The sequence below is a fragment of the Solanum lycopersicum genome, chromosome 5 (assembly GCF_036512215.1).
Source record: "Solanum lycopersicum chromosome 5, SLM_r2.1".
Classification (NCBI taxonomy): Eukaryota; Viridiplantae; Streptophyta; class Magnoliopsida; order Solanales; family Solanaceae; genus Solanum; species Solanum lycopersicum.
The window spans coordinates 1,902,323-1,923,855 of record NC_090804.1 but is presented as its reverse complement, the minus strand read 5'-3'; the positions used below and the strand labels follow the sequence as shown (position 1 = coordinate 1,923,855).

The following is a 21,533-nucleotide window of genomic DNA, read 5'->3' as shown; positions in this document are numbered from 1 at the left end:
AATCATGAAATGGGAGGTGAAGTCTATGCATAAAATAGTTATCTTGAGCTAAAACTTTCTGAAATAAGTTATATAATGTGATACTAACATGCTTGTTTTTTTGTTCATATGTATCTAATTTTCCTTTTTTTTTTTTAAGAAATTCTTTTTATTTTTTATTATTATATTCTAGAGATCAGATAAGGATGTTGAGATGGATATATGTTCATATTAAAAGATAAGATTATAGATGAAGATATTCGAGATAAAGTAGGAGTGATCTCGATAAGAAAACAAATTTGTGATATTATAAGTATGGGCAGAGAAGATGCACAGATGTTACAGTGCAGGGGTATGAGAGGACAGAGGTTACTTAGGGATGGTTTCAAGAGAGGAAGAAATAGGACGAAGAAGTATTGGGAAGAGAAGGTTAGACAGGGCGTGACATAACGTTAGCTTATCGAGGACATGACCTTAGATATCTAGTAGGTTATTGAGGGTACAAATTAGGGTAGGAGGTTAGTTAGATAGTTGAACAGTCACTAGCTTATTCTTCTACGCAACCGTATTATTAGTCATAGTATTACTCTTATAGTTTCTTGTCCTTTGAGTTTAGTCATTAACTATGAGTTTTTACACTTCTTTTATTGTTTTATCTTATTATGACTATCGAGTAGGATAATTTAATAGGTTATATTTTTGTCAAACAGTAATAGTGAGGACTATATAACATACATGTTCTTTTTATTACTATTTTCTTCCTTTTTTCTATTTTTTTTTCTAAAAAAATGATAATCAATCAACTAGACTTAATTTTAAATTAGTACATTTCGCCGATATATCAATTTGCACGCAATTAGCTTATCTATTGCTATAAAAAGAAATTTGATGTTAAATAAATCCGTTCATCATAATTTTAAATCGATAATTGACAAATTTTTAAAATAGACCTGAATTATTTAAACTTGAACCTATAAATTTTCAAAATAGACGTTAATTATTTGAATTTGGACCTTTAATTTTCGTATGCAACTTATTCACTCAATTATCGTGTTAGGACAAATAAGGAAAAAAAAGATATGTTTAAATGTATCTATCTAATTTATTGGACTAGTCCACACAACATTTTCTTACCAAATTCATAACAAATATGTCATTTTCGACTTTGACACTTCTCTATAAATTAACAATAAAATATGATTTATTATATTGAAATAATAAATTAAAAATAATTAATGCATAATAACAAAAATAAAATAAGATATTTATTTTGTACGCCAATTCGAACAAACAAAAATAAAGATCTATTCTTAATATGGTAACATGTAAAAATAAACGTAGTATAAAACAAATACTTATTTTTTTGCTTTGAAAAATAAGTTTGTTTCTTCTCTACAAAAGAAGCGCTCAAACATTTTTCTGTCATATAATATATGAATATATTTTTTTAATTTGATCTCATATTTATCGCTTTTAATTATACGTATATGCATATAAATATTTAAATTATCATAAAGTTGAATAATATTAACACATGCGTTCTATATATAAAATTACATGTGATTCATCATATGGATTTAATTCGATTTGTCATGTAAGAAGTCTATCTATTTAATTAATTACTTTTTTGTGTTCATTCAAAATTAAAGAATATAAACATCAATTTAAAATAAGTTAAATGATACATTTATATATTATTCCTATGTCTTTTCGTTAATTTTTTATTTATAATTACTATATTACACTATAAATAAAATTATATTTAAATTTAAAATATTTAATTTTAAAAAAAAACCTTATTCATTATCATATTACATCATTTTAGTTAACAAATGAATAATTTTTGTTTGTGTTAATCCAAATCGAAAATACGTGTAAGTGAGTCCCAACAATTGTCTTGCTGATCCAAAAACGTTACGCAACAAAACACCGATCCCGTTCCTTCGTCTCTGTATTATTTTATATGATTTATGTTTTTATTAGTAAACTTAAAAAGTATATACATATTTTGTCTTTTAATAATAATTAATTTATTCTTATTAAATAATTTTTCTTCGTATAAATATTAAATTAAATAATAAAATATTTCGTTTCAAATTAAACTAAATCATAGTACTGAAACCATTAAAAGAACCCCCAATAATTTATTGGGCACTGTACAAAGTATTTGAAATGGTTATTGCTCCTTTCTTTTCAAAACCTCCTATAGACTAGGCTAGGATCTTATCCATTGAACCTGCCAATCAAATTCGTCGTAAGACTCATAATGATCAACTTTACGAAGATCCCATTCTATTCCGGAAGCTCGTAGCATTGGTCCCGATAAACCCATGAAAAAAAATACATTCTTCTTCTCAGTTGATAAAGCCCAATTAAGGAACAATAAACAACCAAAAAAGATGTCATCAATGATCAAATTACCATCTTGCATGTTAAGTGTCAATTCATCTTCTTTTTCAATCAAATCATCAATTTTTCCAAAATCCATCTCTTTCTCCTCTAGCCATATTAATAATTTCAAGAACCCTTTTTTGAACTCTAAAACTCCAATGGAAAATCAGAGTTTTTCAATGTTATCTGCTTCTAAACCTCAAAATGGAGCTGTAATTCAAGATTCTTCTTTTCAGGTGAATTTCATCAAACCCCTTGAGTATAATCATTGATTAGTTGTTGTTAATCATGCTGTAATCTCATTACTATGTAGGATTTTTTTGTATGTGGTGTATTTGGCTCATTTCTTTGTGATTAAAAAGGTTTTTTTTTTTTGTATAGTAGTTGTTAAAAAGGAACAATCTTTTTTTTTATTTTAGCCTTTTAGGTTTGTAATAAGTTTTTGTTTTTAACTTTTGCTCTCTTGGTGACTATATATAAGTGTTAGGAGGTGGAGGGTACTTACCATCCGAGCGATCTTTGTGGTTTTTAGGTCTGTAATATGTTGCTTAATTGAGGATCTAATTGTTTTTGTGGGCCAAGACTTGGTAAATATTTATATTGATTAATGGTTGTAGGGGTCAATACAACAACATACTCGATGTAGTGCCACGAGTAGGGTCTAGGGAGGGTAGTGTTTAAGCATAGCTTACCCTTATTTTGGGAGGTAGTGAGGTATAGACCCTCGAGCTCAAGTGAAATGTTTATATGGCACAATGAAAGGAAAAGGAATGATATACTTGTTGAGAATAGGTTTTGGATTCGTTAGAGGAACTTGTAATGTTATTATTATGATGATTATATGAAATGAGCTTAAGTGAAGAAGTGGGAACTGAAATAGCTGACCCTGAATTGTTTGGAGCTGAGGTGTAATTGTTGTCGTTGTGTCCTGGTTGTAAGACCGGAATATCAGTTTGCTCCAACACCATTTTGAATGAATTAGTTATTTTGAGCTTGCAACACTACTTTCATCTTCTAATGGGATTTTGATTTTTCTTTTTTGAGTGGTGTTGATTGACTAATTTTTTTGGATTTGAGTATTCAGGGAAGTGAATCATTCTTCAGGAGTGTGTTGGGGAACATGGAAGCCATATATCTGAATAAAAACCCCACTGCTAAGGCTATTTTGGAGCTCGTTCGTTCTGCTGATGATGATCAAATTTGCTATGATCATTTTGCATTTAGGACATTTGGGGTACGATTGTTCTTCTTTAATGCAAAATTTGAGATGGAGATGTGGAAAAACTTGTTTATGTGAGCATACTAATAACTACATTTCTTTGTGGTGCTGATCACTGCAGGTAAATGGTCATGGCATTGATTCTATGTCAAAGTTCTTCTTAGATTTTGGTTACGAACGACGAGAGGAGCTGAGATTCCCTGCTAAGAAGTTGAAAGCTTTCTGGTTTTCTCCTCCGAAGGTATCAACTTCCAGTCGTGGGAGTGGGGTTCACGGGCCATTGCCAAGAATATTTATATCCGAACTTCTTGTTGATCAGCTTAGTCCAGAAGCTCAGGTTTTTCATTAGCTAGTTGCTTTACATAGCTTTTTGTATGCTTTTTAACAGAACAATTTCTGGTCTAATGGATGAATTTCACATTTCAAAAGTTCGGTTCTTTTTTTGTATGATATTTTCCAACAATTTATACCCCTTTTGCTTTCAAGTGTAGATTTATTTAGATATTGGACATTAATTAGATATATTAGAATTAAAATAAGACCAAGAAAGGGAGTATAGTTCAAAATGTTTTGTAATTGTACTGATTGTAGTAGTCCTGATATCGTTGGGAGGCACCTTGATGATATCTTTTGCAGTGGAGGTATTGCTTTTACTTGGTACCTGGTTTACTTCAACTGTTCTTGAATATTTTCTGAATTCAAGATTGATGTATATGACATAGTGTGACATTTCAGACCTTTCAGTTCTTCAAAGTCGCAACCTCGCAGAAGTAGAGAAAGAAATTTCATGTTTATCCTGGCTAACTTCTATTTTTCTCTAGTGAAGGTCACTTCTAAATAATCTCATAGATGGTCAGCTTTTTATTTACACGGAACTTCATTTTTTTTCTTGTAGGAAATAATCAAAAAGTACACTAATATTTCGCACTGTGGAAAAGAATATGCTGCACTTGCAAGTGCATTTGGGATTTTGACATGGGAAAAACCCTCGTATTCGGAATTTCAACTACTGGCTAGGTACTGGGCATTGTCCACCATGTTTTAATTTCATGACGTATTTTATATGCCCCGTGCTAGCTCATGGATCAAGTTGAATAGTGACGTTTCAATAGATTGTAGCTTACTGGTGTCATTTAGAGAGTGGGAATGATATTAATACATCTCTAGCAGAATTCATACTTTTTTACAACCAACTGAACTAGTTTAACACTAATTATCATCAACAGCATTGTCAATTTAATTATTGTTATTCTGTTGTGATTGTTGAAATTATCAGGGAGAGTGAGTATGCTGCCTGGACACTTGTCAATGGATATGCATTGAATCATGTTACCATATCTACCCATCGGTTGGCATCAAATCTGAGAAGCATTGGAAATCTAAATCAATTTATCGAAGAAAATGGTTTCAATTTGAACTCTGAAGGGGGTTTTCTAAAGGGTTAGTATAAAGTAATTTTATGTATTACTCCTCTTTCCTTTTTTTTTGGCCAACTCTTTAATTTTAACTTCTCATTTGATATGTTTGATCACAAAGATTAAAAGATATTTTAGAACATTGTATAACCACAAGATTCAAAAGTTTTCTTTACTTTTCTTTAACTCCGTTTACTTAATCTGTTCTCATTAAGTTCAGTGTTTACCCCAGCAACCGTTCTGAAACCAAAATCTTGTGAGCTCTTTTTATTAATACCTGTTAGTTCAGCTGAAGTAAAAGGTCTTTGCCTGCCTGCAACTCCCAACTTACTGATTTTCTTCTTCCCAATATGCGCACCTGACTAAGTGTAAATTAGTACGTAGTAGTAGGAAGATTACAACTCTCGCTTTAGTAAAACATTACGCTATGATCTTCAAATTTTCTTGGTAACTAGACTAAGATGTTAGTTGATAAGGGATGTATCTTGGTGTATCTGTTTGGTACTTCAACGAAGGAAATCCAGGTTGAAGAGCTTTTTGGTGCTGTGTTCTGTTTTACTTTTTTTTGCCTCAGAAAGTTATTGCTCATTATATTTTTGAATATTTGGAACATGTATTGACGACATATAATTCATTTTCGTCATAGGGAACCCGTTGATTTTGAAATCTCGTTTCTTTTAAGCGACAACTGTTCTTTTAAAATGGTCTCCTGATATTGCAAAGAAGTCTTGATTTATTCTCTTTCTTTCCAGTGAGCCCTGATGGTCTTTTGCTGCAAAGTTCAACTGTAGCAGATTCTACCTTTTTCGAATTTTCAGACGGCATTACAGAAGCAGTACCTTGTTCATACATTGAATTTGCTGAGAGACTTGTACTACCGCAATATAAAGATTTACCAGCAGAAAAGGTCAGTTCCAGTTATCCCTCAATTTTCTTGCATATTTATCTGCAGTAAAAGCAATAAATCGATAACATGGACTTGGTTCGTCCAACACCTGTTCATAACCATAGACGAGAATAATCGCCGTGTCATGTACCCTTTATGGTTGTTCAAATACTTGTATGGCAATGTAATTGAATAAAATCTACCTACTCTTAAGCTTTAAAATGGAAAACATTTGTCTGCTGAGTTGAAAAACTAAAAAAGATATCATGTGTTGTGATTGGATTCGAACACGTGCTTATTGTAATATCTTAATTCGAAGTAGTCTCGAGGTTTAGGTTCTATTCTTGGGACTTAACTAAATTCACGGTGCTGCATTTTGCGTAGTTTAAATCCACATGTTCTACTTTCAACCACATGGGAGTATACAATTTTATGATTTTTCCAATAGTAAGGTAGCTTGAACGTAAACTAGACTTTTTGCACTTCGATGAAACGCCTCTTTGATCAACTATGTTTTGATACTTTCTTTAGGTGGAGGAGTTTCACAGGCGGGACGGGTTTGAAGTTGGAAATGCCGACAAGATATTTGAGAGTACATCCAAGGATCAGTTAACTCGTCGTGCTGCATGAAAGTAAGCGCGAAGCAGTTGGATGTTTCGACTCTGTGGAGCTAATTCTTGGCATGTTCAGCTGGATGACTACTCCAAGATTAAACTGTTGTTGAAAGAAGATGATATTGTAGCTCTGAAAGTATTATTATCTGTAACTATCACAAATTTACTCTTGGCATATACACCTGATATATCAATAAATTAGTTTGGATGATAAAGTAGATAGATGGACTAATTAAACACCAATATTGATGTAGTCAGTGCAAAAATAAACTTGTCAATGCTATCCATCTTATGATTTCTCTCGACAAAAATTAGTTGTTTGAAAGATACAACATATATATATATTAAGGTATGCACTTACGTGATCAGCAGGCTAAGGATACATTGGTTTTTGATAACTCTACCTTCTACTGGACAAGTGTGAGGTCAAAAACAACACCACCAATAGATTTACGATGTTCAAAACATCTCGTGTTCTTACCGAATTTAAGATTCACGTGTCACTATCTTTTAAGGGTGCAATATAGACAACCTATCTCAACACAAGAATCGATGGCTCCAAACCAAAGGTTTCCTTTGGTAGTAGTCATGTCCTTGAAGGAAAAAAACTCAAGTATAGAGTATAATAGACTATGTTGCATACATCATTTCTCTTGAACTTATGCAACCTCTAAAATCATATGATGTTATGAGAAAATGTTAAAATTTTGTAAGTTATCCCAAACTTATGGCAACAGTCAAATATTGATATGTAAGGTTGAAAAATATATGAACAAACATTAAACGTTTTCAGGCCTAAAAGGAACAAGATCAAAATATAGGCCGAAAATAGGAATATTTGCGAAAATCAGCTGAAGGAGAGGTACATTCGACACAATATTTACTCCATGGACTTGAGCTCCGCTTACAATACATTCTTTTCAAGTGGGAGTTCAGCATTTTCAAAGATCACAACTTAAGTTAATTGTGCACTCCTTCCCTTTTGCCAGTTCATCCAACGACAAAACGGGAGGTGGCCAACAAAATATATTCATAGCTGGAGAGAAAACGAAAAGAATGATAGAAACAGATTACTTGTCAATCCAATAATACTAAGTTTTGCCGTTTGGTTTTGGTGAGTTCTGAGGAAACTGTTGATGGTATGGAGAAGCATGAGAACCATTTGGGATTGAAAGACTTCTAGGATGTTGTTGTCCATTCCTCGAGAATGATCCCTGTGTCCTAACGCCATTTTTGGTACTTGGACTTGATCCAACTCGGTCTGCTTGCATTGTCTGGAAATAGTAGGATGAGCTGGCCATGTCTTTAAGATTTGGTAATGGCTTCAAGGCTTCTACCACTTCACTCATCATAGGCCTAACTTTGGGATCACGACTAAGGCAACGAGCAGCCAACTGTGCAGCTTTCTGAGCACCTTTTATTGAAAAATGACCTTCAAGTCTAGGGTCTACCAATCTGTAAAACCTTCTTCTTTCACCAAGATGAGGCCGTGCCCATTCAACAAGGTTGTGTTCCCCATTTGGTCGGTTCTTGTCCATCGATCTCCTACCTGTTATCATTTCAAGTAGAACTACCCCAAAACTGTAGACGTCACTCTTTGACGTTAGATGCCCTGAGACAAATGAGTAGGACAAATTACAATCAGTAAGAGAGGTACTTATCAGCCATCCAATGAAAGTTTTAGTCAACAAATAACAAACATATTGAAAACTCTTCAACTGTGAGTCTGTGACTCAGGTTATGGAGTTTGTACAGAAAGGTTTTCAAAGCAAGTTTGGTGTTTTGAGCAGAATAGTCTCCAACTAGATTAGACTTGAAGTGCCACATAATATAGATAAGCTGGAGTTAACTATTCAAAGAAAAATTGGTCTTTTAAGCAGAATAGTCTCCAACTAGATTAGACTTGAACTGCCACATAATACAGATAAACTGTAATCGACCAAAAGGGTAACTAATGTAGGAATTACGAGATCTCAGCCCTACCTGTCATCACATACTCAGGGGCTGCATAACCATACGTTCCCATGACACGAGTAGAAACATGTGTCTTATCACCCTCAGGACCATCTTTGGCAAGACCAAAATCAGAAAGTTTGGCATTGTAATCCTGAGAGAAGAGTATTTAGAAATAAAAAAACTCAAAGGGGAAACGTCTTTCTTTTTTCCAATGTATTCAAACATACCGCGTCTAGTAGAATGTTGGATGTTTTGAAATCACGATATATTACTGGTCTTTCTGCTTCCTCGTGAAGAAAAGCAAGACCTTTTGCAGCACCCAGAGCAATCTTCATGCGGATAGACCAAGGAAGAGGCATGGATCCTGCACATAAAAGCATTATTAGCAGAGACTATGTTGAACATAAAGATTGTCTGCAGAAAGTACAATATAGTAACATAATGAATGGCACTAAAATTTCAGAAGAGTAGTGCACTGTCACTAGACTTATTCAGACAGCATTCTTAAGGGGGGAAAAAGCAAAATTATAAAAGCTTCATCTTTTGGTTATTCTAATGAGCACGAAAAAAGAGAAACCAGGAAATATAAGTATGATAGTATCATTTATCTTCCCCATGAAACAACCATCCCCACCCGAATTTCACTTTCATCTTTCCAGCCCATAGCTACATAGAAATTGAAGTCAGTGCATTATGCATTGTGTGTAGTAGAGAATCTTGATGCCTGGGCTCCGGGCCGAGCTCATCGTATTACAGTCTCCCCAGAAAACTGAAGTTGAACCTTGAGTTGTGAGCTCAGTTATATACAACAAACATCATCACTTATCATGATTATCGCTTAGAACTGAAACATATTTCAAAGGAGGAGCCTCTAGTGCGTTCACTATTTAGGCATTATTTATACTTGGTTTGCAGGCAGTTATAACTCTAAAGAACCACATTTGACTTGATACACCATTGAAATGTTTTAAAGAGGAAGAGCAAAACAAGAGAAAGAGCAGCACAATCACTTCAAACCACTCCAGGGTCCTACTCAATTGAGGGTTTAGAATACTTGATCACATCCCTAAATTGAATACCGTGCTACCTTGAGTCAATTAACATAAAAGGGATGGTCATAATCAAGAGCGTGTAGGTGAAACAATCATATAATCCTCCCAGAAAGGTAGGATATACCCACTAACTAAAAAAATTTGATAGATCTCTTTGGCAGGTCAGGTGTACAAAACAAGTTAGAGATGTGAATACTTCTACAGATATATTAGTATATTACATGAAAAGCACATCTCTTTTGGGCATATGACTAGGTTTATGGAAGTAATCTGTTTGAAGGTTATCATAGGAGTCAATAACATTAGTGAGACAGTTGCTATAAATGTAAAAACAGCACTAAAAATTACAAAAGTCTGTAAGGCCTCAATCATATCATGGTATCCACTCCATTTTACAATGGCCAGGTTGCACCAAAAAGCTAGCAAAAATATACAATTTTGTTTAATGGTATGTATGCTGCTATGTTTGCCTTCGAAAACTCTACTCTTTTTTTTTCCATCCAAAAATTGTCCAAGTGACAGATTGGGATAGTATTCCAAAGCCTTTTTTTTTTTTGAGAAAGTATTCCAAAGCTTTTGAATCTTCCTATTTAGACCAGCTATAAGAAATCCAATACTGAGTGAGGCATTGTCCATGACATGTCCAAAATGGTAAAAAGTGCTTCAAATCAAAAAGTGACCTCACATAAGTGCTACATGTAAATCCCAGTAAAAGATTTCTCTACCATTTTATGGGAAGAAAATCTAGAAAACGATGAAAAATCTTCATTCAAGCTTCTTTATCCTACTAAATCAACCGAGACACATTCTTCTTCCTGTCTTGCAACATGGTAATTAAACCTACCAAATGTTAATGATGGACTAACAGAAATGATAAGTTTCCAGAAGCAAATAACAAAGTAAACTATAAAGTTTCTTCCTTAAATCATATATCACATAGGTCCTTGAGCTGCCCATGGCTTTATTCTAGCATTAACACACACAAGAAAAACCAACAACCCAACTAACACTTCTATGTAAATCCTACATCACTTCAATCTGGAAATAAACAATGAGTAAATCCTGCATCACATCAATGGTTCCCTTGCTAATGGGGATATCCCATATACCATTTTGGATTTCAAAAATTTACAAGGCTTAGTTGCATACATCATAGTAAATCCTCTATTAAAAATAGATTTATCGCATGCTACAATAGCTATAGAGCTTAGAGAGAACCCAAGTTCTATTCCGCAGGAAGAGACCTTATGGAACTAAAGCAATGCTAACAGATGATACAAGCAATATGCATGTTAATAGTTGGTATTCCCACTTACTATTGCAAGATTAGCTAGTGTATTCAGAAAATGCTCAATAATATGGACAAAACATATTACTCGAAGATCCACTAACAATGTTTTTTTCTTTTTCAAAGATTGATCAGAAGCAAATATGTTCAAGAATACAAAAATGAAGAGTCGGTTACATACTCCTGAACAGATGATTTTCCAAGCTTCCTCGAGGCATAAATTCATAAACTAACAGTCTCTGATCATCTTCAATGCAGTAACCAATCAGTTTAACCAAATTAGGGTGAACGAGATCACCCAGGAAATTCACTTCAGCCTGCCAAATGGACAACACTTAATACAAACCAAAAATGAAAGTAAAAAGAAAAAGAAGATAAACACAGAATTAAGGTTTAATAAATAAAAGAAGAGAGCTGCAAACCAGCCATTCTTTGTGACCCTGAAGTCCATCATGATTTAGAGTTTTCACAGCAACAGTAAGCCCTGTCCCTGGTTTAACAGGTGCTGTGCCATTCTCTTCGATCCACCCCTTGAAGACACATCCGAAACCCCCTTCACCAAGAAGGGACTCTGGTCTGAAGTTTCTTGTTGCCAACTTCAAATCGTTAAATGCGAATTTTCGAAGCCGAGAAGAAACTTTAAGCTCCTCTTCAAGTTTGGAGGTGGATGAATTACTTTCCGCATTGCTGGTAGTCGTAGATGAGATAATTGGTGCAACAGGTTGGTCTCTGCTTGTGTCATTTGTAGATTTACTTTCTGCTAAAGCAATGCAAGAAGTTAGAACAAAGGCATATTTATCTTGAATGAAAACATAAGAAGTTATAACTGTTTTTTCCTAAAACAAAGCGTTTAAACAGGGCAAAGATTCAACAGCTTTTCTTCTAATAGCTTAGCTTTTTTCTGCTACTTATTTCTGATTTCAATTAGATAGTAATTGTGATAGTTTTTCTATGCCGTTGCATAACTCATCCTTGGTGATTAATAAAATGTTAGTTACAAAAAGAGAAGGGTTTAAACAACTACAAGCAAAATGCATACACGATGCTCGTTGGCATAATAAGAGCTACAAGTTCACAAGTATTTCAGCAGAAAATAAGTCCACAAGGTCATCAATTATTTATTGATATGTTATCGTCATGTCAAGACATCTATGACTTCAATTGGTTAGTTATTTTGTAAAAGTATTTGGTCGATTCTCCTATCAACTACAGATAATTCATGTGATCAAAGAAAAAGGACATTGAACCTAACTCAACCTTAAAAACTAGCTCAATCGGTGAATACTATATAAGACATAAAAAGGGACGACAACCCCCTAATGCCAAGAACTTGACTTTGTAGCATGGACATAACATGGGTGCCCAACATTGGAAAAACACAAAAATGGTGAAGGTGTGGCGCTGATGCCATGATAAGAAAACCGACCATGAACCTAACTCAATCCTCGAAAAGTAATCTCATCAGGTGATAATTATAAGAAGACAACAGTTCAACAATTTAACATCCACAAACAAATTTGCATTACCGAAGCAAGAAACCCAAAAAGGGGAGATATTAACTGTCCATTGCGACCAAAATACTGTCCTCATACAGTGAACTAGCATTAACAATCACTAACTTGGAAAGACCCGCATGAACACCAAAAGACAGAAACCAAGGACCAGGACAAGAAGAGTGCTAAATCAACCCTAAAGTCAGCTCAAAGTTCTCTCATTTGTGAGATAATTGCTACCCTTGCAGGAGTCATATTCATAGAGAATAAGGATGGGGATGGTATATAAAAGAACAGTATTGTTTAGGTGATCGCAAATTAAGTGGCTCTTTCAGCTTCACATTATACAGGTTAATTGTTAATTTTTGGATATCAAATTAGGCCATACACATGCAAACATACAAGTAAAGAAAACCCAACCACAGTGACAGGAATTAGCTTGCACCAACATTTTGATATGAATACTGACATTATCACCCTAACAAAAAAAGTGCCTTTGCAAACGGATGTTTAAGATTCCTAGTGTTACTGAGAAAAGGCCTCTAGCAATTTTCCAAATTCAGCTTCCATCTTTAAATCTTTTAGAGTGCCTCCATTATTACCCTTTTGAGTTAACATCATCAACTAGTACCGGTACAAGAAATATGTGCAAGCCAACTTTCCACCTCAATTTATCAACAAGCCTTACATAACAATTTACCAATCTCAAAAGGCATTTCAGTAGATAAAAGCATTAGACTAACACTTCAATAACCAAAACACTAGACATAATAAGACATGTCCTTGGTACTATAAAGCAAATTTTTCCAAAGGAATCCATAAAACAGAAGGCAATTAGACTTTCAAATCATAACATTTTTCATGCAACTTCTATTCAAAATGAGCAAAGAGTTACCACAGTGAGTACTGATGCCACTTATGGAGCTATCAACTTTAGATCTTGAAGAGATACAGCTACCAATAAACCACAACTTAGTCCAACATCCAGTTTCCTCTTCAACAACCTCTTTCTTCTTCTTCCCCTTTGATTTCTCTACATCCCAAGACTCCCCCTTTTCACCATCACCACCTAATCCCATATTTTGCAATACCTAAAATCAAACTCAAATATCATGAAAACCCCACCAACAACCCCACCTCCCTCCCACCCACCCTCATCAACCTCCTCAACTCCACAAAAATGTCAACTTTTCTCTACCCTTCACCTTAAAATCACCAAAAACCTCTAAAATCAAACAAATAATCAAAACCCCACTTCCCTAAATTCACTCAAAAAGAAGGAAATACACAAAGGGGCAACAGAAAATTTCCAAAAAAATATCCACCCCACTTCTCCAAGACTCAATTTTTCAACAACCCCAGATGATGAAAAGCATAAAAACCGATAAAATAGCTCAGACCCAACTGAAAAAAAAAAAACAAGATAATATGACATTCAAAGTCCCAAAAAGAGCTAAACTTTGCTTCAGATCACATGCTTTGTTGTCTTGACCCTTACAAAGCAATAAACTTGGAAGCACCAAACACTGTGGAAGCTAAGCTGTAATCAGATAATCCCACTTCAAAAAAAGTGCAACCCCCAAAAATGTCTGCTCCCTCAAAGATATTGAAATCTCAACAAAAGACTCAAATATTCTGAGTGCTGACCAGTTCTTGGCTTCTCACAATAAGAAAAAGTAAAAAAGGAAAAAAAAATACAAAAGAAATATTATTTTATTTATACATAAATATATATATACATAACATTTCACCATAGTATATATTTATATCTAATATGGAATATATGTTTGTGTGGGGTATTATAATAAAAGCTTATCATTAATCATTTCACTCCGTCTCATATTACTTATCTATTTTCGCTTTTCTTAATATGTTTTAAATTCACGTTTAGTCGTTCTCTCATATTACTTATTCATTTTTTCTTTAACATTTCGTTACCCTCAATCATATCTGTCATTCTGTCTCATATTATTTATCCGTTTTTTTACAAGCTTATTTTTTTTAATATTTTCAAAATTTATGTAATTATCGAGATTAAATTTAGCAAAAAAAAATTACTTAAAACTTTAGTTCTATCTAAATTTTACAAATTATAATAATTTAAAAAAATATATTCCTTTTTTTTATAATAATTGAAAAAGTGAAAATATATAAATAAAATTTATGAATTATCGGCGCTCTTTGCCTTTTTTCTTGCAATAAAATCGAAGACCGAGAAAAGGAAAATCGGAGAACTGACCGGAAAATACGGTCAGGAATGTTGAGCTGCCCGAATGACCATGTGGAAGTTGACGGTATTTAAGGAGAATTTTGAAATGAGATAAAATGTTTTTTTTTTTAATTAAAAAATACTTTACCATGAAAAGCATTTTATCTTATAAAATAAAAAGATTTCTTAATAATTAATAGGAGTTTATGTAACGATATATGATAAAAATTAAGATATTCAAAATAAAATTTAGTAATTTTGATAAAGGATAAGATGTAAAACATGATGTTAAAATTATTCAAATAAATAACGAGAAAAGTGTAAGAGTGTCTTAGCACGGAGGTTTGAGATGAGAGTAGATGACTACGGATGATTTCTCTAAAGGTAAAACTAGATAGATTAGAGAAGTATTGAAGAGAAATGATTAGACGAAATATAATGTAGTTTAATTATTCAACACACGAGTTTAGATAAAAAAAATTATGGAAGAGACAAATTAATGTAGCAAGTTAGTAGGTAATAGAGTGATGTCTCGTTTATCTATCTATATTAGTAATTATAGTATTGCTCGACTTTTTTAATCCTTTGATATGTTATTTTTGCACTTGGGATTATTTTATCATGATATTTTACTCATGATCTTTTGTCTTCGGAATACTAAAAAAATGTTTTCTATAGTATTTTGTTATAGCTTTTATATTTCCTTCATTTTATTTTTCGATTTGTGTTAGAAATCTTATTTCGATAAGTTATCAAAAATAATCTCTTTATCTCGCTTGGTACGAACTGAATGTGACAACGCGGGACCTACTTGTTGACGTGTCAATTTACTGCTTGCCAACTGTGAAGGTATTGATTTTTTTTCTTATATTCTATTTTATTTGATGTATATGAAATAATAATACGTGATACATTATTTTTTGGAGAAAAAATGTTTATTTATAAACATTTCTTATATAGTAATTTTGGTAAGACATAATTTTTAGTTGATACTTGGATTTTATTATACATTTTATGCAGTATTATTTTTATATTTGACAAATCATAATTTTAATATTTTGTAAATAAAGTGTTCTTTTTAAAAATTACTTAATATATAATTTTAATATTTTGTAAATAAAGTGTTCTTTCTAAAAATTACGTAACATATAGTATTATTTTAACAGAAAAGGGTCATTTTTGTCTCTACACTCTTATTTCGTCATATCCTTTTTGATAATTCTTTGCAAATATAATGTTTTTTAAATAGTAAAAAATTAAATAAAAATTAATGTCAGCATAATTATTATCAATATATAAAATTACACTATCGTAATCTCAACATTATCTATATATAACTTTTAATTAATAGTACTATTTCTATATACTCAATCAAACAAACTCTTTTTCTTTTTAAATTTTCTCTTTAAGGGACTTTAATAAAATTATATACATTTGAAATAATTTGATTATTTATTCCCATTACCCTCTCAAAAAGAAAAATTTGGATTTGTCAATATTAATCGGTTGATAATTAAGCCTATGGTATTAATCTATTAGATCACATAATATCGTGATCTTGTTTAAATTAAGATGATTTCATCTTATTTAATTAATTCTTTGATTTAATCAATGATTCGATCTCTTAATCATACATCGTGTTTGAGTAAGCACTAATGACTAATTTAACCAATTTTTTAGCTTGCAAATATCATTTTTTAAATTATTATTATAAGAAGTCATAGTATTATCATAAGGTTACTTATTCGTTAAAAAATAAATAAAGGACAAAGACGATAATATCTTAAAATTCTATCGTTTACCAAACAACAAATTTATACGATGTTTAAATAGTAAATACTTTCCCTTTTTAATTTTAAGAATGTAAGATTGTGAATCCAAGTTTTTATCGAGCATCAAATTATTATTATTATTATCATTGTTATAATTTTTTTTTATATAAATATGATGTGTGTCTAGCTTACATATACCTTGATCTAGACATTAAATATCAATTAAAATTTAGACAAATAAGGAGAATTCATCTAATATTTTTATTTTTATCAAAAAATATGCAACTCCGATCAATCCTTTTAACAATTTTACGCCAACAAAAGATGTCGTAGAATAATAAATACTTATTTGTCCTTAATCAAGGATCTTGAGTTCAAGTAATACCGGATAAAATATTATTTTTACTCGTTAAATCAGTAACTTTCACAAAAAAAAAAAATCAAAGAAAAGCTAACATTCAAACATATCTTTATCAGCACTTACTTAAAATAGTGTTTGGTGGTTTGCTCAAAAGAAATACTTTGGTGTTGGTAATTAACATGTATTTTATTTTATTAAATTAAAAAATAATGAAAATTGTAATGATTTAATGCAAACATTCGATATGATTAAATTTCTTTTTGATATTTAAATTTTCTTTTTATTAGGTAACTTCTAAATCATATCAAATCGTTATAACTATTATGATCACGAAAAAAAAAGTATTATTCATCTTGCTTGTAACAACAAATTAATTAGACACTCTTACTTTACCAAAAAATAACGATAGAATAAATAACAATTTCGCACAAATTCTCCAATTAATCTCGACCATAATTTTAATTTCTTTAACATCATCAACTCAAATACGTATCTAAAGGCCTACCAAATAAATTCATCTTTCCAACAAATTCAAACCATTAGCTAAGTATAGTCAATATTCTATAATATAAAATTATTAACCGTACAGTACTTGATAAGCTTATAAATTAGGTCAATTTTTTTTCTTTCTTTGCACAATAAAAAAAAATATTAAACATTACGCTCGTTTATAAGCTATACTTATATTCGTCATAAATAAAAACTCCTCTTCTTTATATTTATGATCTACAGTCATTTATCAGACAATCTCTCTTTAACAATAAATAACATTTATCTATATCTGCGATCTCTAATTAGGTCAGGTTGTAATTTAAAAAAAAGAATTAATAAAGTTATCCTAAAGTGTGAGAAAAACTAATAAGAAGCAAATATCAAAACAAGAAGACCTTTTTTATTTTATTTTATTGTTTTTATAATGTATGTGTGACATATATATATAGCCACTTAAAATTATTATTTTTGTTTAATTTAATTAACACATGACACATATACTTTTAATAGTGCGGCTAATTGTCAACTCTTTTTATGTTCCCATTACTTTTGTCTTAGTTTCAAACAGTAATAATCTTCAACTATAACCTAACATTATTGAAAATTTAGTACTAATATATGATGATCTGTCCTTATAGTTGTCAACAACATATAGCAAATTAATGTTTCATATACATAATATAATAATAATAATAATAATTTAGTGTAGTTTTTCATCGATTTTATAAAATATAAATCATATCTACAATAAGGTTTTAGTCAGAAATGAAGTTTAAACATTATTAAGTGGCCACTAATTAGGGCTTCTTATGCAATTAATCATCTTGATTGAACGGAAGGTAGAATTACACTAGCTTGTTTGTTCATATCTGATTAAGTTTGATTAATTTTCGTAAGCTAACTTTTAAAATTACAAATTATAACGTAGTACGGAGTCTTAGTTTTATCTTTTAAAACGTTGATTCTAATTATTACATAGCATGAGATTATAAATAGAGGGTTATTATAATTGGCTAAAAAATTACAATATTAATTTGGTGGAAAAAAAAAAACACCTTGATTTAATTATTTTTTTAATGGAAAAATCATCTGGCTTAGACATGACTTAAGTGGGTCCAAGTGCTTATCTAACACTCTACTTATGGCCCAATTAGCTCTCTTTCTAGGTCAAATATAATCATTTTCGATCGACTGAGTTTGATATAGCTAGTGTAATATTTTTAAAGAAAACATAGAATAATATTTTTATTTAAATTCCTTTTTGCTCGAATTTATCATACTGAATTTATTTAATATTGTTTATATATTTTACATGATTTATAAACTATTGAAAATAAATATAGTCAGATTGCACGTTTGCTTCAAAAAGTACTTAAAATAAAGAAATAAATAAATTGGACAATTATAGTGAATGGTAAAATTAAAATGTGAACTCTATATGGGAAAATCTTGTAAAAGTGAAACATTTTTTATCATATATGTTTGACTAGATGAGATGATATATGCTTTTTTTATAAATATATTTCAAAAGTACGTACCTAAGTTTTTTTTTTTAGAAAATGAATAGCACAAGGTGAAATTTGATAATATTGACCTATAAAAATATCGACTAATTGAAGATGTGAAATTATGGAACTTATAAAATTGTTAAAAGCCAACAATTGCTCTTGCAAATGATATAATAATGAATATGAAGCAAAAAAAAAAAAGACATAAATTTTTTTTTTGTTTTCTTCTATATATATATATATATAAGTGATATAGTTATTAGTTGGTTTTCATTTTTGATCTCGTTAAATTATTTTTGACCATAAATAAAATCGCAAATAATCATTTGAATCTCTTCGATCGAAAATAAACAATTTTTTTTCTCTCCATTTAACAAAATTACAAGAGATTCCATATGCTTTTTTCTTCTTTTCTTTTTCTTGTTTACTTCTTCTTTTTTTTCCCTTTTTTTTCATCATTTTTTCTTTTCCTTGTTTCTTTATTATTTTATTTTTATCTTTATTTGTCCTTGACACTTTTCTCCTTTATGAGTTTCTATCGACATTTCAAATTTTATTAATTCTTACTTCTATTTACTATGATTTTCTATGAGTATTAGCTTTAATTATCTATTTTTTTTGAGAATCGAGTCGATAGCTTTAGAATACAAAAACTCATCAAGAACATATATATAGATAATATATTTTTTAGTGATATTCATGACACTATTGAAGTTTTATGCTTTGTTCAAAATTGTTTTCATTTGATCGACTCATTTAAATCGAATTTAAAAAAAATAAATGTCAAAATTTAAAATATCGTAATATCTAATGCCTCAAAAATTCTAAATCCGTCTTTAATAATAGGAGTGGCACAAGAGGATATTCCCTAAATTCATGAGGCTTTACGTGTCTTCGTAGAAAGTTTATAGTTCAACAACAATTAATAAAAGAAAAAAAAATGTTTTACTATCTTTTCTTTTGTTTGGTGTGTGTATTGGGAGGAAGTGCTTGACTAACTTTTCTTTTAATAGGTGTAAAACGGCAAGAAAAAATAAAAAAAAATATTGAGCTCGTCAATGATAATATTAATATATTCAGTATAATTCTATAAAATAAGATTTGAAAAGGATATAATGGAAACATATTTATTTTTACCTTAACGATAGAAAAATTATTTTTAATTAACCCTCGGTTCAAGAAAAAAAGTACAAGTGATCTAGTCACCCCAGATAAATCAAATTGGAAGGATTAAGTAACAAACATTTGTAACAAATCCACAAACAAATTTGTTGAATGCCTTGAATCGGACCCGCTACAAACAGAAAGGACGGGGGTCTCGCTGCTCGGTCAGCGAGTCGGGGGGTCCAGGGGGGCGACGCGCCCCCTGGCCTAGGGGTCCGGGGGGGCGGAGACGCCCCCGGCCCGACGGTATACAATGTTGTTGTATTGGGCCCTTAATTTTCTGTTGATTCTGTATGTTGGGCCCAAGCCTTTTAGGGCGTAGCTTAGCACTATATATAGACGCTATGTCAAACCCTATTCTGTAATTCTGTTTTTGCCTCTCCATAATAAAACTGCTCCCTCTCTTCCCGTGGACGTAGCCAATTTATTGGTGAACCACGTAAATCTGTTGTCTTGTTTTTCGCGTTTATATTTTCTCGTATTATCTCAAATTCCGCACAACAAAATTAAATAAAACCCTTGAAAATATGTCAGAATAGCAACTCAAATGCATCAATCAGAGGTTTGAGTCTCGAGAATAGAATCGTCTTTGATAGGATACAGTTTATCCAAGTATCACATATTGTAAATATGGAAAACTATTCTATCGAGTTATCTGAATGTTGTTTCTAGAGAGGAAATATATTAAGTTACCGTCTAGAGAGGAAATATATTAAGTTATCGTCTGTATCGTTTAGATCTGTTCTTTTTTTTTTATTGGATGAACCTCCTAATTAAGTAAATAAAATTCTCCCGAACCAAAGCAATAAATAAATAAAATATATTAAGATATCGACCAGAGGATAATTTCTCGACTTAGGGTAAACTTAGTAATTGATCCTTCGCGAAATATCAAAATGTTGTAGCTACGTAAAAGATGAAAACAAAGAAATACAGAGACTAGTACACAACATTTACTCTATATACATATATTAAAAAAAATTAATCATATATCATGTAAATTTTTTATCGTTGAACCCCCCTTAGTCCTATCTGGCTAGCTAGCTCCACTCTGGTGCTAACTAACTAGATGAGCCATTAGTTCATTACTACAAGATCATTATTTTTCCCATTGAAATTTTTCATCGAAAAATGTTTAGGCACAAATATTTTGATTGAATTAGTGACAAAAGAAAAAAAATATATTAGTGTTTTCATGCGAAAAATTTTAACTACATTTATTCCTTTAATTCATAGCTCAAAAGAACACATGCAATAATTCGAGGGACAATATTCCGCCCATAAAGCTAGCGGGGAGGATGGCACTATACGACAAAGTATACGTACTGTCATAGTTCTTTCATATTAATTTGAATTTTCATATATATATATATATATATATATATATATATATATATATGCATATAAACTCAACATAATTGTAAATAACAAGATTAATAACCTTCTTAATTTTTATAATAACTATATATAATTAAACCAGATAGGCTCTTCAATCAGTCTATAATAATAGTATTGTTACATATCATGTTATGAAATATTATATCCAAATGAAACTATATATGATTATAACATAATTATTCTTTATTATTAAGCAATTAATTAACTTTTAAGGATAATTAGATAAGTCACCATCTCCATTGTGTCTACGTGATGGTCCAGAAGGAGGAATTAGAGTCCCTTTTGGTAGCATATGAAACAAATTACTCTTTTGAAACTCTTTCTTTTCATTTTCAT

The 21,533-nt window shown here is 31.2% G+C and overlaps 2 protein-coding genes across 3 annotated transcripts; one reads left to right on the top strand and one right to left on the bottom strand.

Moving 5' to 3' along the window:
- Positions 1 to 1,978: 1,978 nt before the first annotated feature.
- LOC101257368 (2-oxoadipate dioxygenase/decarboxylase, chloroplastic/amyloplastic) lies at positions 1,979 to 6,815 on the top strand. The gene is made up of 7 exons (XM_004238721.5): positions 1,979 to 2,606; positions 3,455 to 3,604; positions 3,711 to 3,926; positions 4,485 to 4,606; positions 4,866 to 5,029; positions 5,757 to 5,911; positions 6,422 to 6,815. Exons 1-7 carry the CDS (start codon positions 2,310 to 2,312, stop codon positions 6,518 to 6,520), a joined length of 1,203 nt encoding a protein of 400 aa, XP_004238769.1. The 5' UTR covers positions 1,979 to 2,309; the 3' UTR covers positions 6,521 to 6,815.
- A 507-nt stretch (positions 6,816 to 7,322) lies between these two features.
- Positions 7,323 to 13,916, bottom strand: LOC101257072 (serine/threonine-protein kinase PBL34). 2 transcript variants are annotated; one of them, XM_004238720.5, is made up of 6 exons: positions 13,189 to 13,916; positions 11,223 to 11,557; positions 10,982 to 11,117; positions 8,688 to 8,824; positions 8,488 to 8,611; positions 7,323 to 8,116 (listed from the first exon to the last, which is right to left on the bottom strand). In XM_004238720.5, exons 1-6 carry the CDS (start codon positions 13,370 to 13,372, stop codon positions 7,596 to 7,598), a joined length of 1,437 nt encoding a protein of 478 aa, XP_004238768.1. In that variant the 5' UTR covers positions 13,373 to 13,916; the 3' UTR covers positions 7,323 to 7,595. The 2 variants fall into 2 exon arrangements, with proteins under 2 accessions (XP_004238768.1, XP_010320662.1); XM_010322360.4 differs by having other exon boundaries at positions 11,223 to 11,560; positions 13,189 to 13,893.
- Between the last annotated feature and the right edge of the window lie 7,617 nt (positions 13,917 to 21,533).